The sequence below is a fragment of the Taurulus bubalis genome, assembly GCF_910589615.1.
Source record: "Taurulus bubalis genome assembly, chromosome: 20".
Classification (NCBI taxonomy): Eukaryota; Metazoa; Chordata; class Actinopteri; order Perciformes; family Cottidae; genus Taurulus; species Taurulus bubalis.
Genome location: NC_136608.1, coordinates 3,090,832 through 3,111,509, shown reverse-complemented (window position 1 = coordinate 3,111,509; position 20,678 = coordinate 3,090,832). Strand labels below are relative to the sequence as shown.

The 20,678-nt window shown below is 42.4% G+C and overlaps 1 protein-coding gene across 1 annotated transcript; it reads right to left on the bottom strand.

Annotated features, from left to right (window-relative positions):
* Positions 1-61: 61 nt before the first annotated feature.
* Positions 62-15,708, bottom strand: slc26a5 (solute carrier family 26 member 5). The gene is made up of 18 exons (XM_079236223.1): positions 15,641-15,708; positions 14,170-14,388; positions 12,430-12,569; positions 12,161-12,271; positions 9,275-9,456; positions 8,842-9,006; positions 8,498-8,733; positions 8,140-8,287; positions 7,533-7,646; positions 7,340-7,417; positions 7,002-7,097; positions 5,822-5,928; positions 5,664-5,733; positions 5,481-5,573; positions 3,420-3,524; positions 1,992-2,201; positions 1,740-1,794; positions 62-987 (listed from the first exon to the last, which is right to left on the bottom strand). Exons 2-18 carry the CDS (start codon positions 14,340-14,342, stop codon positions 824-826), a joined length of 2,247 nt encoding a protein of 748 aa, XP_079092349.1. The 5' UTR covers positions 14,343-14,388; positions 15,641-15,708; the 3' UTR covers positions 62-823.
* Positions 15,709-20,678: the final 4,970 nt, after the last annotated feature.

Here is a 20,678-nt window from a genome sequence, read left to right as displayed (position 1 = left end):
ATAACAACAAACATGACACTGCAAATCGCTCGATGGCGCCTTCTGCTGGTTTGAATCCATAATTACAGCTGAAAATAGATTCTCAAGAATCCATCAAGACAAGTTTTCACTAACATTTGATAGAGGCAGCTTCAAGTTTCACATGTTTCCACCACAAACTAAATCTAACCGTCATTTGGACAACAGCAGCCATACATATATATTTATTCTTTAAGTGCGCCTATCCCAACAGCAGTGACTAAACAACTACAAAAAGAGGAATGTTCGTTGGAAACTCAGTCCTGAATCTCTGATTTCTTCCTCAAACGGCCTTGCATGTCAGCTTCAGGGTAACGAGGTCGTCGGACTCCTCAGTGCTTCATGAGAGGAAGAGCGTCCACCAGTGCTACCAGTAGGGCTGGCTACATCGGCCAAAACGAGCCAGTAGCAAGCGATCCCTGCATTTGATCCTTTTTGGACTCACAACAAAAATATTGTATGGTTTTGAACAGTCAAATCACCACAAGCGTTCAATTTAATCCAACGTGTTGGCCCACAAAGCGAGAACCTCTCGTGGTGAATTTGACAGTCGGCAGTTCAGCGTTCCGAAACAAAGTATGGCTTTACTACACACATTTTACACATGTCTACTTCAAATAAAGTAGAAAAGTAAGTACTCTGTTGGTGTGACTTTACGTGTACTGGCACTGGTATAACCTTTAACCTCCGCCTTTCTACAAACTCTATTCAATATGAATGACCGTTCGGTTCTGCTGGAGCAGCACAGTTCATCACACCTAAGCGGTCGGGCGCCCGAGTCCGGACCCCTGCCGGCTCTCCTCGGCTACAGGTGTATCTGTGGGAGCGGTCCATCGGTCGGAGCGGCTGACGTGCGGGGGTTCGAGCGCCGACAGCGCAGCACGGCGTCGTGGACGGTGGGGAACGCCGTCGCCGGGGTCACGACCCCGCTGAAGAACTGTAAGGAGTCCAGCTCGGAGAGAAGGCTTCCTGGTGGAGCAAAGCAGAGATGCAGGATCAGTCAAACCGTTCTGCTACCATGACGGAACCATGTGTATTTGGACAATATTAGAGATTACGAAAGGATGGAATAAATTATAACTTTGCCATGTGTTATGAATCCCTTTGCAGGATATGCTTGATCCCCCATATTCAAATAATTATGTCATTATACCACAAACAATAGTTTCAAAGTCTTGACTTTGTTGGCAGAGATGAAGCAAAAGTTGAAGCAGAAAGACGTTTCCACATCAGAGTAACCCGTTTAATCTGTATGAGGCTTCTTCACTCGGCTCCTCGAGTCACATACAATGTAAAAAAGGGAACTGCATGTAAATATGGCCGTTGGTGAATATGGATTTTGGTGACACTGAAGAATTGGGGCTCATGGGAGTTGTGGTCTTTGCGTTCAGCTTCTCCTGACTAGGATTCCTTTAGTGTTCATCGTAAGGAGGTTTTTCTCCTCTTCTCCAAAGAAAACGGAAGCAGTTGCTCCGCTGGTTTCTCTGATGACCTCATCCAGTTAAAATATGTGGTCAAAAATGATGAAAGCTAAAAAGTGTATTGTAAAAATGTGGCTTAAAACTGGATAATATTTTCATCTTCTGCGCAGATAATAAGATTTGAGAAATTGCTAGAAACATTTTGTGTAATGTGTAACTGTTCTAGTTCTTTTAAAAAAACTAGAACAGTTACACATTACACATTTAAACACAGACAGAAGCGTCCTCGTGATTACTCACTGCTGCAGCCGGCGAGCACCACCTGAATGTCCAACGCTGCGTATTCCTTGATGACCTGCAGAGAAAAATACTGACTTACTTCCAGAGGTAAAATCCCTCCGACACACACACGTTCCTACCAGCGCTCCTGAACGGACGCTGCAGCATCACAGGGGAGGAACTTCAGAGCGTAACGTCTCCACTTTCTTCCCCCCGTTGTTGCAGTGAACGGTGTGGAAAATACCCTCAACTACAAGAAAAAGAAGGAAGAACCTGTTTGATGGCTTTGGCTCCCACGGAGTCGATGAAGGTGGCCGGCGTCCAGTCCAGGATGATGGAGTGGACGCCGGTCAGAGGCGGTTCCAGGAAGACGGCCTCCTCCGAGTGGGACGCCCTGCGGCCCGCCCCCAGCTGACCGTTCCTCTGCTGCTCCACCACGTCGTCATAGGACACAACCTCATGAGTCACTTCCTGCTGCTTGTTCTGGAACCAGTCAAATACAGGCACACTGTGTTAGTCAGTAGCTGTCGTACTTGAACAATACCAGCTAGCATAATGCTGCAAAAATCCAATTGTATAGAAGTCTATGCTTCATGTGTTAAAGCTGCATTCTCTCTCCTGGCCACCAGGCGGCGATTCCTCTGGTTGTATAGAAGTCTATATAAATGACTCTACTTCTCTTGATTTATTCCCTCAGTAAACATTGTAAACATGAGTTTATGTCTCAATCTCTAGTTTCAAGTCTTCTTCAATACAGCATGATGTTCATTTAGTAAATGATGGTCATTTAGAGTCAAACAGACCATAAAGCAGGGGATGCTTTAGGGCGGGGCTACAAGGTGATTGACAGGTCTGGGAGTCGTCTGTGTTTTCGTGAACAGCTTTAACCCTTTCACAGACCGTTTTCACTTCAGAGATAATAGTAACATTTTGGTCCCCTGGAAATGTCTCGTACAGCGTTTAGGTGAACTTAGCTCCTCCCCCTGCGTCACTTCTGGTTCCACAAAAACAAGATGGCGACGGCCAAAATGCAGAACTCAAGACTTCATAACCGCAGTTCACAAACTAATGAGCGACATCACAGTGACGATTTCTTTTAAACACTATGCTTTCAAACTGTAATTTATTTTACGATGAAGATTCATTTTTCGTTATCGACTAATTTGTTACTTTAAACATCGGAATCAGCCCAGAATTACACAATCGGTGCATCCCTTGTTTCAGGTTGTCGTGTGTATTTTTGGCACTGTGGGGCGCTAAAGTCAAAATTCTACACTTCATTTTTAAATCGACTGTTCTCAAGCCACCAACACGCAAGTATGCGGCATGCCGACTCAACAAAGCCGACTGTGTCCTAAAGCAACAAGCAACCAGGTGGAGGAGAGAGGAGAGAGGAAAGGAGGCCTCACCATTTTTATTTACACCTCACATACTTAATATACACATACATACTTTGCATGTTTGCACTTCTACTGTTTACGTTTAATTTAATTCCTAAATTAATACTGTTTTTTTTATATATCTCATCCCTGTTGTTTTTTTATATCTTATTTTTGTCTGTAAATTGCTGCCACGTCGACACCAAATTCCCCCTCGGGGATTAATAAAGTATATATTCATTCATTAACCAGGAGAGAGGAAAGGAGGCCTCACCTTGTAACCAGGAGAGAGGAAAGGAGGAGAGAGGAAATGAGGCCTCACCTTGCCACACATGTTCAGTGAAGGGTTGCGGTCGCCGTTTGCCTTCTCCGTCAGTTTCTTTTGGGTTTTGCGGGCGGCTTGCAAGGCCTCAGGGTCCACTCCCGTCTGTGGAGGCGTCACCAGCAAACACGTCAGTAAAACTGTGTGACCATTCAGGTGAACTCACTCGGGAATATGCGGACATTTGTGTATCGCTGTAGCACTTTTACAACATTTTGTTCCAAACTATTACCAACGTAATCACTTTGCTGAAAGAAGCTCAGCTGAACTCTCGGCTCAATGACCGGTGGCCTCGGAGTAAATCTAATAGCTTGTTGTACATTGAGGACGACATCCACCGGAACAGAAAGGCAGTAATGTAGTCACGCTTTCCTCTAACTCATCCTAATGTCCTCCATGACAATAAACTGCTGCTCTTCCTGTCCAGGCCGTCACCACAGACACTTGATTTTTGAGTTGTTGTTTTTATTCTCCCAGGCATTTGTTATACTAAAAGTCATTGTAAATGCATCACTTGTATCACTTCACACTTTATACAAATAATCTGCGTTGCCATTTCCTGCTGTACGTAGTAGATGTGAGGTAAATGTCCTCGGTAACGATCAAAGTAGAACATTTTGAGAGAAGAAAGCTTTTTCCTTTTCTTACTGAAAGTTAGATGGGAATATTGATACAACTTCTATGACTGAGATAAATATGAAGTCAATGCCAGCAGCTGGGTGTCTTAGCTCAGCATCCAGACCGAAGCAGGGAAACTACAGCACCTCGAAACCTCCAGTTCACTTTTGCCATTCAGAGATGTTCTGGTCTAACTCCTGGCAGGGAGCCAGAGTTCAAGCATTCAGAATAACTACATAGAAACCACCCGTCTTCCCTCTGATGGTTGACTTAGGGAGGTCATATAGGGGCATCAGCATCACATTGAGACTGTTTCAAAACCACTTAAAAGTCCCTCACAGTAACTTTACATTGGACAACATGTTTCTGGACCCAAACAGGTTGCGGGCTGGACTTAAATCTGTATTATTCATTCTTCAGACTACTTACTGAGGCTAACGAGCTGAAATCAGGCTAACATAACCCTGTTAGTTGGCCTGAACTTGGTTCATTATAATGGTTTCTAAAGGACCAACATCTGCTCTCATCATGATATCTACACTCTTTCATAATAAATCCAAGAGAGCGAGCCAATTGATCACAACAACCCTCTGATGGCAAAGACATCGTGTCATCTTACCTTGCTGGTCCACCGTTGCCTTGACCGGTTCTTTTGTGTCCTGACGCGACTTTGGTTAGTTTGTAAGTGTTATTGTGTGACTTAGGGTTTGTTCCTAATCACCAATCAAGGCAGCCGTACACCAGAAACTCCTGTGTGTGTGTGTGTGTGTGTGTCTGTGTTAAAATTATTGTTTTTGTTGAAGGAGTCTCGTGGCTTTGAAGCAGTGAAAATATTCTAAATATAGCACATAACACAAACCGATATATATTTAGGAGTCTTAAAATACGTCCACAGCATTGCTTTGCTCCTGTGCTGCTACTGCTCTGCTTCTCTAATCTTTATTATCTGAATGTATTCATCATACAACCACACTGCTAAACATCCAAACCATCCCTTTAAGGACGTGTTGCTCTGACAGCAATCCAAGATATATTTAAGCAGCTTTGTAAAACCCAAATATCCAGACTCTTCGATCGTCAGCCTTCTTATCTGATAACTTAATTATTGATCCACATCCTAAAACCAGGACCCTGATAGGATATCTAAACGCATGCCGTCTTCCTTATTTCACCTCTTTGTGCTATCTTGTTACAACTGTTTGCTCACATCTTCACACTGAATTGCTTTCACTTAACAACATGTCTCTGAGTATCAACAGTAGTGAAGACCTACACAGTCACAGTGTTTGTCTATTCCAGACTTCATTGCACCTCAAACAACTTGATGAAAACAGCTCAATTCCACAGATATAAGTACTTCCAATATTCCTCTGTTCATAGAAGTAAATGGGATCGGGTTTCTTTCACCTTCTGCGCAGTACTTCATGAACATACTGGGATTACCTTCTCCTTGAGGGTGTTCACATAAAGGTCACTGTTGGCAAAGTAGATTGAAGAGTTGGAGTGGAAAATCTTAATCCCCTCATATTCAGCCGCCTGGGAACAAAAACACAAAACACAGGCGTTCAGAGTTTGGACCAACGCACCTGACGTTAAGCCTGGACTCAGACTTTGGTGTTTTCTCACCTCTTCGTACTCATCCACGTCACAGTACAGCCCCGTTCCAGGAACATGGCCCAGAATGGCGCTTTTAGGGCTGGAAGACACAGAAAGGTGAGAAACACATATGGGAACAGAAATAAACACACATTCGGACTACAGGCAAGCAGCTGTAGCGTCAGTACCTCTGCGTCCTGTAGATGACTGTGAGTATGGCGAATGCGATGGCCACCAGGAGGCCGTAGTCCAGGCCCAGCAGCACGGACGCCACAAAGGCCACCAGCCAGATGGCCTGAGAGAGGAACAGGAAGACGCAGAATTAAACCGACATGACGGTTCTCAGTGCAGCTACAACATATTTTCTGTGGGAAGGAAAGATTACAAGTGAACAATCAGATCATGGTTGACTTCACATGGCTCTCTTTCCCAGGTGGGACATGACATGGAAGAAACATGTCGGAGAACCTGTTTGTGCTGTTTGAGCTTTATCTGCAGCTGGAGATCAGCCACACAAAAACACACACCAACACACACCAACACACACCAACACACACCAACACACACCAACACACACCAACACTTTTCTCTTGGACCAGCATCCTTTGCTTATTTTTACTTTGGCAATGCACTTACAAATAAAAGGGTATCAATATAGAGATGTTCCAGTTCAGGACATTGGAGGGAGTTTAGTTGGAGAAGCCTGCTCTGAAATCCCACTATGACGGTAACTCCCTGTTTACTGGAGGAACTGTGGAAATCTAAATGCAGATCATTACCATGTTTCTGGTTTGCCATGGTAATAAACATTTTTGGAGCGGGATACATAAAGTCTTACAAGATCTTTTCAGATGCAATGCGCCCTGGAGAGTAAGACCATATATTTTGGACTCATACCTCAAGAATGGCAGAAAAGAGACAAATATGTATTAAATATACAGCTGGGAGCAGGTAAAAAGGCTCTTACGAGGAAATGTGTGTTGTGTACAATGTATAGCACATGTTAGCATATGTAAATCATTAATTGGAATTACTGTGAGAAAACTGTCTCGCCCCATATACCAGACTTATTTTTGTAAATCTATGATCAAGAGAAGAGGTTTGTCGCAAACGTTAACATGGAGCATTTCGGACAAACATAAATGTCTGTATGCAGAGATTATTTGAATGGTATCTGATGCTGAATGTCAATAAAACTATATTTTATAAAAAGGCCCATATATATGTGTATAAAAGCATATTGTAGATTTCCCTACGATGGGCCTGTTTAGCAAGAATAGCTCCCATCCCAAAAGTCACAGCAGACTAAAAAGTGCAGAATGAGCCCCTTATCGCTTTATTTATTTTGTATTGACTTGAGAGACTGACCAGTTCGATCTTGCTGGTCCTCCACAGCGCAGGAATGTCTCTGAACTGTTTGAACATGCCCAACAGGTTCACCATGATGATGGCAGCCAGAGCAGTCTGGAGAGCCCAACCCACAACAGAACAGAACAAAACAAGAAGACTAGATTAGAAAAGACTTTATGAGGTGAAACATGAAGCATTAACTAGTGGTTGTGACTTGGATTCTGCGTCAGTCACCGTCTGTTCAACAGACAGGGAAGAAAATGTAAAAAACAGAAGTGTCTGCAGCTCCACCTTTGACGGTGAGCTGCCAGACAGGAAGCTGGAGGCTCGACGTCATCGGCAGCGGCGTCACCCACCTGAGGGAGCGGCTGGAAGACGAAACCAACGGCCACCACCACCAGCAGCACCACGAGCGACGCCAGCAGCCCCGCGATCTGAACACACAAAGGCCCGGCGGTCACTGTGTCAACATCGTCTCATTCTAATCACGGCTTTACAACACCAATTCAGTCAGGCGAGATAGCGTAATCACTACTGTGTCTGGGCTACCTGTGTTTTTCCACCAGTGCTCTCCTGCACCAGGCTCCTGGACATGGAGCAGGTGATGGCGAACGTTTGAAAGAAAGAGCTGATGAAGTTGCAGAGGCCGAGGGCGATCAGCTCCTGGAAGCAGAACACGGAGGTTTCATTCAATAACATTAAAATACAGTCAACGGAATATATATATATATATATATATATATATATATATGTGAACGTGGCGATACACCAAATCCATTGACGTATGTGAAGTCGTTTAATTAATCCTATTAATCTTCTGTGGAGAGCAAGAGAGCGTTGCATGGATACGACGCACCGAGAGGACTCACCAGTCACCGTATCTAATGTTTGCATAAACATGACTCTTTAGGCAAATTAAGTCTGTACACAGCAAAGCAGCAGACTCAGGAAACTCGACTTGAACGGCCTATTTCACGCCAGAAACATATTTTAGTGTTCCGTTTAGCAAATGGAGCTAAATCCAAGCCTCGTCCACCTGCCGGAGCAAACAGCACCGCTTCGGGTTCCACCACGTCTTTCCGCTTGTTGGCCGGATTTGGTGCATCTCCACCATACGTGCAGTTAAGCGCCCTTGACCCTAGATGTCCAGACCCACCTGGTTGCCATCCACGCTGTAGCCGTGCTTCAGGGCGAAGGTCTTGGCAAGTGAGATGCCCATCGAGAATCCCACGATCGCTATGGCAAAGGAGTCTGTAACCAGATTGGGGAGCAGAGAGAACTCCGGGGCGACCGGCGGGAGAAGCCTGAGAACACAGAAGGCAGCACTGCGATGTTACGATGGCTCCTTTTACGGCATGAAAGCTGAAAAGCTTGAAACTACTAAATCAATATAATTAGGATATGACACGCATCAACTAAAAATCTTTGGTAGATCCGGATCTCCCGGTTGTAAACGCTCACCCATGACTGAAATACACTCTCTAAATTCCAGAAATGAGAACGCAACAACCTACCCGGTTGGTATCTTCCCGACGACGTCCACGTTGTAGACGTCCGACAAGAACATTCCGTACGAGATCCCGGTTGACACGATGACCACGATAATCTCTCCCGGGATGGGAATCGGCAGCTTCTTCTTGAAGCGCTCGTTGAGGTCTTTGACGACGTACAGGAAGACCATGCACGTCAGGCCCAGGATGACCGTGGAGACGTTGGTGCTGGTGATGTCAAAGAGTACCGCCTTGAAGCTCTGTGGCAAGAGTGTAACCATTCATGAGGCACGCAATCATCACAAATGCACAGCAAAACCAGACCAATCTTTCCACTAACAAACCATTAAAAAGCTCATGAAACGTACATAAATGACAGAGAGGGGTCCACTGAAGCGCTGGGTTTTCACCCCCAGCAGGTACTTCAGCTGAGAGACGACGACGTGCACTGCTGCGGCTGTGGTGAAGCCTCGCACCAGGGGCTCTGTGAGGTAGATCGCCACAAAGCCGAACCTGAGAAGACCGAAGGAAAACTGAAAGAAAGAAAGAGGTAAGGGGAATAGAAAAAGCCACATAGTTTTGTTTCAAATAAAAACATGAAATCGAGGTGTTGATACGCCAACAAGGATTCAGACAGCCTGCTGTTTTCGGGTAAACAGGGACTTCTGAGCGTGAGAAGATGTCAGCGAGCTGGATCACTTTACTGGGATGTCTTAACCCAATAGGAGACACCATGTGGGGGAGGGGCTAAATCAACAGCAGCTTTCAGTTGCTGTTGAGTCGGTTGTTTTCGAGGCTCACCTGGATGATTCCCACCAGGGTCGTGAGCACGACGGCCACCTGCACCCTCCTGGCGTCCCGAGCCTCCACGTCCAGGACGGCAGACGCGTTGGTCCCGTTGGCGGACAGGACGTAGAACATGGAGTCTGGGGCCTCCCTCACTACAATGGACCCGATCATGAGACTTATCACTGCAAAGGTGCCTGAGGAGCACACACACACACACACACACACACACACACACACACACACACACACACACACACACACACACACACACACACACACACACACACACACACACACACACACACACACACACACACACACACACACACACACACACACAGAGTACTTCAGTACCGTCCACTGTAACTGTGGATTCAGGCACTATGCCTTGGATTGAAAAGGCCATCTCTCCCAGCAGCAGATCATGTCTTTTGTTTCAAAGGTTGAGGTTCGATTTATCACACCAATTCCTCAGATGGACTTCAAGGTTACAGCTGACATTTGAGATCGCTTAGAAGCCCTAACTTTGGAAACAAAGAAGTCAGGTGGGTGAATGAAGCCGCAACGAGCAGGTGGAACACCTCCTAAAGCCTCGGTTATACTTTCAACGACGGACGTGAGCCGACGTGGGATCCCGACGAGGAAATGTTTGGATCTTTTATACTCCTCAAAGTTTGCCATTGTCTCCACTCATCCCAGGCTGGGTACTTGGAAGATGCTGGATGAGCACGGACAGGCAAAAACTAGTGAATTAACTAGTAAATCTTTGGTTAGTTAATTGAGTGTTTGGGGGTTTCTACATAAATGCAGCTAAAGCTCGGCTTCACATTAACTGCGTCATGTCTTGGTCAGTGACTCAGGTACACAGTCTCTTATCAGTGTTCGCCCTCACTGCAGGAAATAAAGGCGGAAGAGCAACACTGAACCAAACATCATCGTGCTTGAATTATGCTGCGTTCACGGCAAACTGGATATCATTTAGTCAACAGAGCAGGACGGTAAAGTTAGGTGGCATAAGCCAGGAGACGGCACTGCCTCCAAAGTGAGAATATTTTATCTTTATTTACTCACTCACAAGAGAGCAGGTTGTAAACGTTTGCAATGGAATATTAAGAGAAAGCTGCATTTTATAGCTACATGCTATACGAGTGTCTAATAACTGCATTAGATATTAGAAACTCAATCACGGTATTTAATATATTCCATTCACATAGCAACATATGGTCAAGCGTCTGACCGGCCGGTCCATGTGAAAGCAGCCTTATGGACGCATTTCTCTCATGTCCAGGCTTGGTGCTGTGCAGTAAGAAGATGTCCAGTGTGACTGTGGGGTCATGCACTTTGAGAGTGTGTGTGTGTGTGTGTGTGTGAGTGTGAGAGAGTGAGTGTGAGTGATCTTGCCCAGCACTTGAACAGCAGCCCAGTTATTCCCTCTCCCTCTCTGCCAGACGTTAAGGGGTCAACCACCTGCTTCCTGTCGATCACTTCGGATCAGATCTTATTTTTCAAAGATGTGGAGCAGGTGGACTTCATTGTGCTCGTTTCTCAGATGGACTCGTAGCCGTGAGCTGACATTCAAGATGACTTTCCTAATTGATGGGGGGCATGTCAGGAGTGGCGTCGCTGGAATTTCGCAATCCGACTGCTCGTGTCACCCGAGGACACAGATGGCACAACTTAGTGAAGACATTTCCCACTGGCCACTGACTGACTACATCTCAACAGCATTCACCATTCATTTAGAACCCAAAGGTTGGGTCAACTCAAAACCTGTGCCTGCCTTTGTATGGAAGTCAACCTTTGAATGTCCCCATATGTTGAAACAGTGTACATGTAAGAGTGACACTCGCATGAAGGGAGTTTGGAGAGTGGTTTTTCTCAGCCGTTCCAAAAATAAGTGTAAGGAATGAATTAAACAGTTTGTTTATCTGCTCTAACGTGAGCTACATTCTCACCATGGTACTATACGGGCAGTTTTTCCAAAGCCAAGGACCATATTGATAACTAACTTCATTATTTTGATGGGTTACAGGTTCCATAAGAAAAAGAGCCAGTTTTAGAGTTCAGGGGACGCTAGCAGCTCTGCAGACGCTCTTTAGCTAAAGTTGAATAAGATAGCAATTCTGGCTTTTTGCTCTAAGACCTCCTGTTGTGGCTCAAGCCTCACTGATGAAATGTGTACATGTAGCACTGAAGTGCATCTTTAAAGAGGCCATGGCACGATTCTTAAAACGAGTCAGCTCGGTCCGCTGGAGACGGAGCTTTCAACCAACTCACGGAGCTCAAGAACAGCTGTCATTTCAGGCAGCAGAATATAAACCAGAGCGGCTTTGTCAACAGATTGTTACAATTAAGAATTTGCGGTTGAAATTAAAAACTGTAGCTTTCACCACTGTACTGCCCTAAGCTGCCAAAGACACGTTTCTGCAAGAGAAATGCACACACAAAAATGTATCATTGTGAAAGAAGACACGGTTTTATATCATTTCCTTCAAGAAACTGCCTCCGAGCAGCTGATTGTCCATTTTGAGTGTTTCTATGCACAAGAAAACCGCAGCTGTCATCATAACAATGCCTTAAGCCACCCTTCCCCTGTGAAAGCTGCCAAAAACAAGTTGCACTATTATTACTGGAAAATGTATGTGCCACGTGGGAACAGAAAGCCTGACTGGTTTAACGACAATGACTAAGGGGGGCGTCACACACACACACAATTGCAAAATGCATTCACAAGAACCTTTGACACACATTTGGTATGTACTGTAGAACAATACACAGATACACAAGGTAGAAAGGGACCCTTGAAGCTCCGTATTAGCACCAGCCACAGCAGGTGGCCCCAGACAGCAGCGAGGACATTTATGACCAGAAGTAAGCGGCTTTAAGTTGGTTTCTCACCGATGGATATGTGTCTGGACGTGCCAAAGAAGGTGTAGAGCAGGACGGGGTAGAATGAGGAGTACAGGCCATAAACTGGAGGCACAGCAGCCAGCATCGCGTAGGCCAGACCTGTGGAGCCGAGGACAGGGAGAGATAAATAAGAAAACAGTCCCAGAAGGAGTGTCAAGAACAGCTTTACCGCTCCTAGTCGAAGACAAGTTTAAGTTCTTTCCCTTATTCGATGCTTTAAGTGATTTGCATGTCTGGAAGGACTGCGGCACACTGACCTTGAGGGAGCTGCACGACCCCCGTGCTGAGACCCGAGACCACGTCTGAAAACATGTACTGCTTGACTGGATAGTTTGGCAGCCATGTTAGAATAGGCAGAAAGCTGAAAACGGCCGCCTTCGCCTTCTTTGATGAACACCTGTAAACAACGGGGACAAGCAAATTCACTCATCGGTTTGTAATCAATAATAATAATAATAATAATAATAATAATAATAATAATAATAATAATAAAGCAGACTTCCCAAGACCCATTCCAGAAACTACAGAAAGTCTTCCTGGAATCCATGTTGTTGGTTTTTTTTTTTTACTTTTGTTTCTGACCTTAAAATAAGGCCTTACTGGTCTGATAAAGTCTGATACAAGAATTCTTCTTTGTTACTAATAGGAAAGATTTCTCCACTCACCTTACCTTTAATCTCCTTTACACCCGATAAGTTAGCACGTCTTTATCAGGGATGAGTCAATCAATGCATCAATCTGATACCAGTGCTTTATTAATATACTCTTTACATGCATTATTTAATTGGTCAGAACCTAAGGAATTACTTGAGGAATTAAAATTCAGGTATATAAACATAGAATTGAGCTGCGTAGATCGTCCCCTGTTGTCACAGACATAAAGTCAGTATAACTAATCTTAAACACTGACAGCGTCCTGCCAAAAAAACTGACATCCAATCAAGTGAGACTTGGAGGATTATGCTTACCAAGGAAGTCAATTTAAGAAAAGATTTTTTTTTTTTTTTTTATAAATTGAGCGGACGTGTCAGCACAGGATATCGGTGCCTTTTACTGATTTGAATGACTGTAAAAGAGAAAGTCACACCAGCAGTAAACTTGCTCAGAATCAATATCAGAATATCAATATTTAAAAAGTATTCTGAATGCAGACAAGCAGGACTTGTGTCATAACTCAGAGTTAATAGTTTCTCACTGTTCAAATACACTTAACACAACCACAAGCCAGAGGACAGGTGATCACTGGCATGTTTAAAAAAAATGTAAATCAATTTAGTTTGTTAATATTTGTTAATTATTATTATTAATAATAGTTTAGACCAATTATCAAGTAAATTGTTGCCGTTTTATATCATTGGTCATCAAATATCTTTGGACTGCTGATGAGACAAAACTAAAAGTTAGGAAATTGTGATGGCCATTTTCATATTTTGTCACATTTTAAAAAGACCAATCAATTAAACAATACAAAAAAATGACTTCATCATACTTTTTTTTTCTATTCCTTTTTTCTATTTTTAAATAAAATATTTTAAATATTATATATATATATATATATATATATAATATTTTAAATATTATATATATATATATATATATATATATATATATATATATATATATATATATATATATATATACACACACACACACATACATATATATATAGTTTTTAAATATAATATAACAAAATGATATTTGCTATGTGAAAACTGGCATTCAAGTGGGTACGAGACATTCTGATTACATTGCTGTGTGCAGACATATCTATCTACATTAAATTACTGCACCCACACTTTGCTCTATGGCTCCATATTTACATTATCAATTACTGTCTTTTTTTCCATTGCATCTACATTGCTCATCAGATCCAATATGTTACTGTCTTTAGCACCCAATTGTATGAGTTACATAAATAGACTTGATTGAGCCCTGAGGACCATTTCCTTTTTGACTTTTTTGAAATCCAGAAGGCAGATTCCTCCGCATAAACTTACCGGAACCGGTGCGCCAGCCTCTGTCGGAGGGTGGTGGAGTTTTCTCTGCGGTGGAGAAGCTGCGACCTGATGAAGGCTTCATCGTAGACCGGGCGCTCGATGCTGTACGTCGGCTGCGAGTCGGCCTCTCCTCCAGCTGCAGCTTCCTCTTGCTCCATGACAGAGGTGTTCATCTCTGCCTCATTGCTCTGGCCAGTGCATCTGTCCGTCTGCCTCTGTCTCCAGAAGCAGAAGCAGAGACGAGGGGATTATTCAAACACAAACCGCTTTCTTCACTACTTTTATATACGTGATAACGAGAGTGGTACGACGACCACCCAGGCCTGTGCGTTGATGCACGTTTGTGCTGATAAGAGAGACTTCATTTGGATCTGCAAAGGCCACCACCTTTGAGCAAATGTTTGATTTTTGGATGGATAACATTTCTCTGCAAAGTCTCGATGTCAGCCGTCACTGATAATATTAGATTATATGTGAATAATTCAGAGTGAGCAGAATTGTGTTTTGTGAATTGTGCTTTAACAGCGCTTCAGTGTCTGCGGTTCGCATTCACTATTTTGTTGAAGTAACTGCTGAATGCTGTTGAGTCAAGATCCAAAAAGATGTCTGACATTTTAAATCCACTGTATTTTAAGTAAGATTGATTGACATCTTACTCGTCTGCCATTACTGCTTAATTGTCCATTTTTATTATGTATATTGTTGTCCCTTTGTAAAGTGTCTGAGTTTTTTTTTAAATCATTTTAGCCGTTGATTAAATTCATTAATATTATTCCTACTGGATCAGATCTTACGTCAATTGATCTACACGTTTTCTTTTCGACACGTTTTCTTTTATAAGCTTCAACCATATGTTTCCTCTCCAGTGGCTGCTCCTGTGCTTTGTCACTGTCAGATTAAAACTGAACACACATATGTGATAAATGTGATGTCGGCCACAGGCGAATAGATTCCACCACTTTATCGTTCATCAAGGAAATGTAAGTAAATAAATAAAACTGTTTAATGTTGACGTCCTGACACTTCAGGCACACTCCACATGCACGAGCATTCATGTGTCACACTTCGTAACGTCGCTAACGAAGTGTGACACACTTCACCAACATGTTCTTGTGTTTGTTTAGTTAGTGTTTCCTTCTTTTCAGTTTGCTGTCACCATTGTCAGAGGAAGAAGCTCCTCGTTTGGCCGGTTCGCCTCGCTGCGTGACTCGGGAGTCCCCGACGCGCCAACGGCTGAGCCTCGCGCTCCTTCCCTTTTCCTTCACGGTAGCGCGCGTTAAGCTAACGCGAGAAAGATGAAGGACTAAACGATGTCCCTAATACGTTTGAAATTGGAGAAAACGAGAAGAAGAAAATAAATTAACAGCAGCGTTCGGTCTACCTGTATTAATACACTATCCTCGGCTGGTTTCCTAACAGTTCAGCATTTAAGCTAACATAATAAACATGGTAGTTCAGACGGGACTCATACCTCCGCTCTCCAGCTCCTGCGGGGATGCTGCTGCTGCTGCCGGTCGGAGGAGGAGACGAAGTCCCGGCTTCCCGAGAACCAGCTGCTTGAGTCGGTTAAAGTTTAACCAGCACGGCGTCCTTCTAGGAGGACAGCAGCCAGAGGAGACCTGTTAGGATCACAGATAGGCTGTGATGTAAAGAGCCGTCACTCCACAGGTAAAATCCTCTTCACCTTCCGGTCTGCGTTGATCCTGACGCATGCGCTCTTCTCTCGCACTCAGGCCAGTTTGTAGTCCTAAACGTCGTGAGCCGTAACTTTCCTTACATTACACACTTTGCATTATCATTTCAGATGTTAATCTTTCGGTTAATAATCATATGGAAGCGCTGTAGATGTATGTTCAAGTTTGGTCAAATTGTCCATTAATTTTTTGTATTTCTCCAAAAACATTATTTTATAATTGCCCCCTTATTTTATATATACCATAATACTGCTACTAATAATAATAAAAACATGCATACTTTGACAGTTTAACAAAAAACGAGTTTGTTATTTGCAATGATGAATAAACATATAACTGAAGTCCGTAAAGATGAAGGTCTATAAGTAAAAAGTGTTGTTGGATTACTTGAAAATGTTCTGATTACATTTTATTATAGGGACTCATGTCATCACGTGACCTCTATGGTGAGGGAAGGGCCGATAATGAAAGCGGAGTCTGATTACATCGAACTGAAAATAATAGTCAGAGTGAGAGGTCTTCATCCCGTGTCGATCTCTGGCTACTTTATGACAGCAGGACCGCCGCATCACGTGACGTGCGGCCCAGCGGTCACGGGGCTCCATCCTGTGCTCCGTTTTCTTTCTCACATGGTCTAAAACGAAAGAAAATGTTTCTCGGCAGGGAATGAATAACACAAAAAGTAAAGCCCCCCCACCACTCCTTATGTTGCCTCTATCCACTGTAATCCACATCCCACTGACAAACACTTGGTTCCCAACTTGATGCTGATGAGAGAAACTGTCCCTCTATTTGTATCTCATTCATTATGTATGTTTTTGTACAATTTGGTAATAAACTAGTAAGGTCATCCATTATTAGTGTCCCCACATAAAACACCTATATAGAAAACCCCGTGATCATAATGATACATTGGTCCTTCTGTGAAGGTATAAAGATATATCCCAAAATCATAAACACATATTTACATATATTTTACTGAAGATGATCCACAGAACTTGTTGTGAGCATGAAGCTGCTTTATAATCCCGTTATATTCAAGAGAATGCCGACATCTCTCCAACGTGAGGCAACGTGCGGCAACTCACACCAATAGGACAAAATATGTATTTTGGGGTGAACTGTAACCTTAAAGCCTGCAAACCAACTCCCAGCCAGAGAAATATCACGTTCACAAATAAAAAGTATGAAAACTACATAAAAGCTGGTGTTTATGGTATTTATTGTAACATTTTCTTCATGATTTGAGGTAATATGCTGAGGATTAGATGTGTTAACGGCACCTGTCTTTCTTTATTAACACTTTGTGTCCATTAGGGGGCAACAACGGTCAAAGAGTTAACAAACTCTGGATACTGGAGCTTTATCATAATACAACTATTGCATGCTTTTAGAATAAAAACAATATATGAGGAAGTACAAGATTGCTGCATCAGTTTAATATATTAAAAGGAAAATGTATTCATAACATACATACAACTGTGTCACAAAAACATCACTGACGGATTCTTATTTTGTTTGTGTCAAAGTGGTTTCTATTTTGAAAATTCTTATAATAGCTTTTATTTTTTTCTTTGGCATACTGCATATCAAGTTCAATGGTCTTTATGCAATAATATGCATTAGAAAATATGTGAAAACATTGAGAAGATTAAGAAGGATAATTACATTAAATATAATTAAATAAAAGAAATACAAGCATGCATAATGGACAAAGTTCCAGTTCATACAGTTTCTGTACAATAGTAGAAAACAGGTCTTTTTTCATTTCAGTAGCATTATCACTACTGTTACAAGTTAAAGTCTTGCATTTAACATTAAAGGTGCAGTCTGTGGGATCGTGTCAACATCTAGTGGTGAGGTTGCAGATTGCAACCAACTCAAAATTCTCATTTGTGCCGACATGTAAAAACGCTGCATATACAGATATAAAAGGCTCATTCCAAGGTCACAGAAACACGATTCCTATTTTCAGATTATACACGAAAGAAATACAATGTATCAATATTATATAATATTTCTGCCAATGCAACATACTGTACATTTAAGTAAAATAACACAAGTATTAGCAGCATAATATACTTAAAGCATCACAAGTTAAAGTACTAACAATAACGTTAGGTCTCTCTAGAGAATCACAACATAAATATGAGGGATTGTGAGATTATTAATGTTAGAAGAAAGATGAAAATCTAAATTCTGGGGGACACATTTGTGTACTTTTTTAGTTTTTGTTGAAATATTGGATAATTTGACGTCTTTGGGCCTTGAACAATTGAATAAAATCACACGTGGACAAAGTTAATAGAGACGTTTAGAAAGGAAATCACTATCTGTGGACCCGAAAACCACTCATAGGTCTAAAATAAGACAAGGGGCCCCAACTAGAAACTGCTTTTGTTTTAATAAATATCCGTCGTTACTTTCCACGGTTGCTGAAGAGTGCTGCAGTAAAAATTAAACTGCTACTGTAACTGCGTTCATCGTGGTGAATCGGTGAAAAGGGAATGAGAGCAGTGGATGGTGTCAATGACCTCAGTGATAAACCCACAGGACAACAGTGTTGTTGAACTTTGCCTCCTTCTCCTCATCATCACTTTAAAAGAAGAAGGTTCTGCTGCATCCAGCCGCTGTGTATCTCACACCGCTGTCTGCATTCCAGCTCATGCGTTAAAACATGAATGTGCCAGCACAAGAAATCAAAAAGATTGTCATTCAGTGGATATTCAGTCTGTATAGCATTTTGTAATAAGTTACTTTCAATTGATCATCTGCCTGTTGGTGTCCATAGGACCCGCAACAACATGATACGCCTCTCTGTATTATTTTACTGCGTTTCACTACTGATCCCGTTTATAATGAGAACTGTGGCAGGTAACCTGTATGGAGGATTACGAGTGTCTGGAAAGTCCAAGACAGCGTATACAGGGAAATGAGTCGATAAAGTAATCACTGAGTTGAATATTGATTTCAAAGCCTGTAGTAAATATATATATTTTTACAGCGTTGTTTTGTTCAGGCAGTAAAATCTGGATTTATTGCTCCTCGCATTAGAAGTGGGAGAATGTTGCTATCGTGACGGTTTTCCCTTCGTCTTTTGGCCTTCAGCCTGATCACCACTTCCTGCTGTGAATGAGTCGCTGAAGATGGACTTGAGGTGGCCGGTGAAAGAATTACAATCACAATGGTGCCATTTCAAAACGTCTATTCTCAGTGTGCCTCAGTCTACATGTTGTATATCGTGTCTTTTATGTTTACCCATCTCTCCACGTTTCTGGAGCACCTCCTGTTCCTTGTCCTTACTTTGATTGTTTTTGTTTGTTTGTCATTATTGCTAAGTAGTACTGCAGGCAAGGTCAAACATGTGCTGACAGAAATAACACCGAATTAAACCGCCATCAAATGTACAGCAGCCTATGTGTACAGACATGTGGTGTCAGCATAGAAGTCATGAGCCTTTTGGTTATTTTAATACATATTAAATTATCTGACTACAATGTTGACATGTAATCAGACTTTGAATGTAACAGCTAAAAAGGGAGTAAATAGGAACTGCTTAATACTGGGTTTCATTTAATTACGTTTATAGTTTTGCATCTTACTTTGGATTTGACAGGTTCTGAATGTTTAAATCTAAATTAGCAAATTACCTATAATTTCTAACTACTCTTGTCAAATGTTTCCCTCTAGAACAATGGTTCTCAAAATGGAGGTACGTCCATTTAAAAATATCATCCATTCAAAAATCCTTGAGAACCACTGCGCTCTAGAATATAGTGGAGTTTAAAGCTACTATGAAGATGTTTCATATTGTGTCAGGTTTGGCGGCCCCTGTGGACAAAGGCGGTAGTGTTTCCGAGCACCAGAATCTCATTTTACTGCAGTCTGACAGGCTTCAGCAGTTGTACACACTCAACACGTGTTATGTCCTGGAGGTCATAACACTGAGTCCTCAAGGTGGAGATAGAGGACAGATCAGTGCAGACACGTCCAGCCGAAGAGGACTTCAAAGCGCCTCACTGCAACAATAAATGCTGCAGCTGGTGCTTACGTGTGTCAGCAAAAAATCTACGGGTGACAAAACCACTGTAAGCGCCTTTCTGATTCTTTAAAATGTGATTTATTAAAAGTGATTGGTAATGTGGAACTGTAGCCAACTGTGTTTGCCACCGCTCTGTAGAAACCGAAGGCTTTATTTACCCTTTATCTTAACATATTTGACTCGCTTCCCAGACATATTGTTAACCGTAGTAACACAAACAAAAGTTTCAGATCTGCATACAGAACATGTAGAAAGCCATGTCTCCAATATAATACATTTGAACCACCCCACAGTCATTGAGTGAGTTTCTAATCACAGACATTTTCCTTCTGCTATTGGCTAACACAGACTGATTTAATACTGTCCCAAGGTAGGCAATATCTGTTTCACGAGATGATTTTATGGTTTAGCACTACTAAGATAATAGCCCTGAGTCTATAAAATGTGACTGTATCAGAATCACGTTTCAAAACTCATTGCAAAATAAAGTTGTTAACAGCCTTTGTTTCCCTGTCTTGAAAACAGAAACCCAATCAACCTTGAAGCTTTCAGGAACAACATTTCCATGCTGATATATTAGAAGATTACAGCTGCATCACTTTAATGAACCATGCTGCTTTTGGGTGCGGTGAGTTAAAGTTTATTTTCTGGCCACGTGATTCAAACAAATTGGGGGCAGCATTTCAACTCTACTCCTTGGTCCATTTGATCTAAATATACAGGACTGTATATTTAGATCAGTTATAACAAATGTAAAAAGCCAACTACTAACT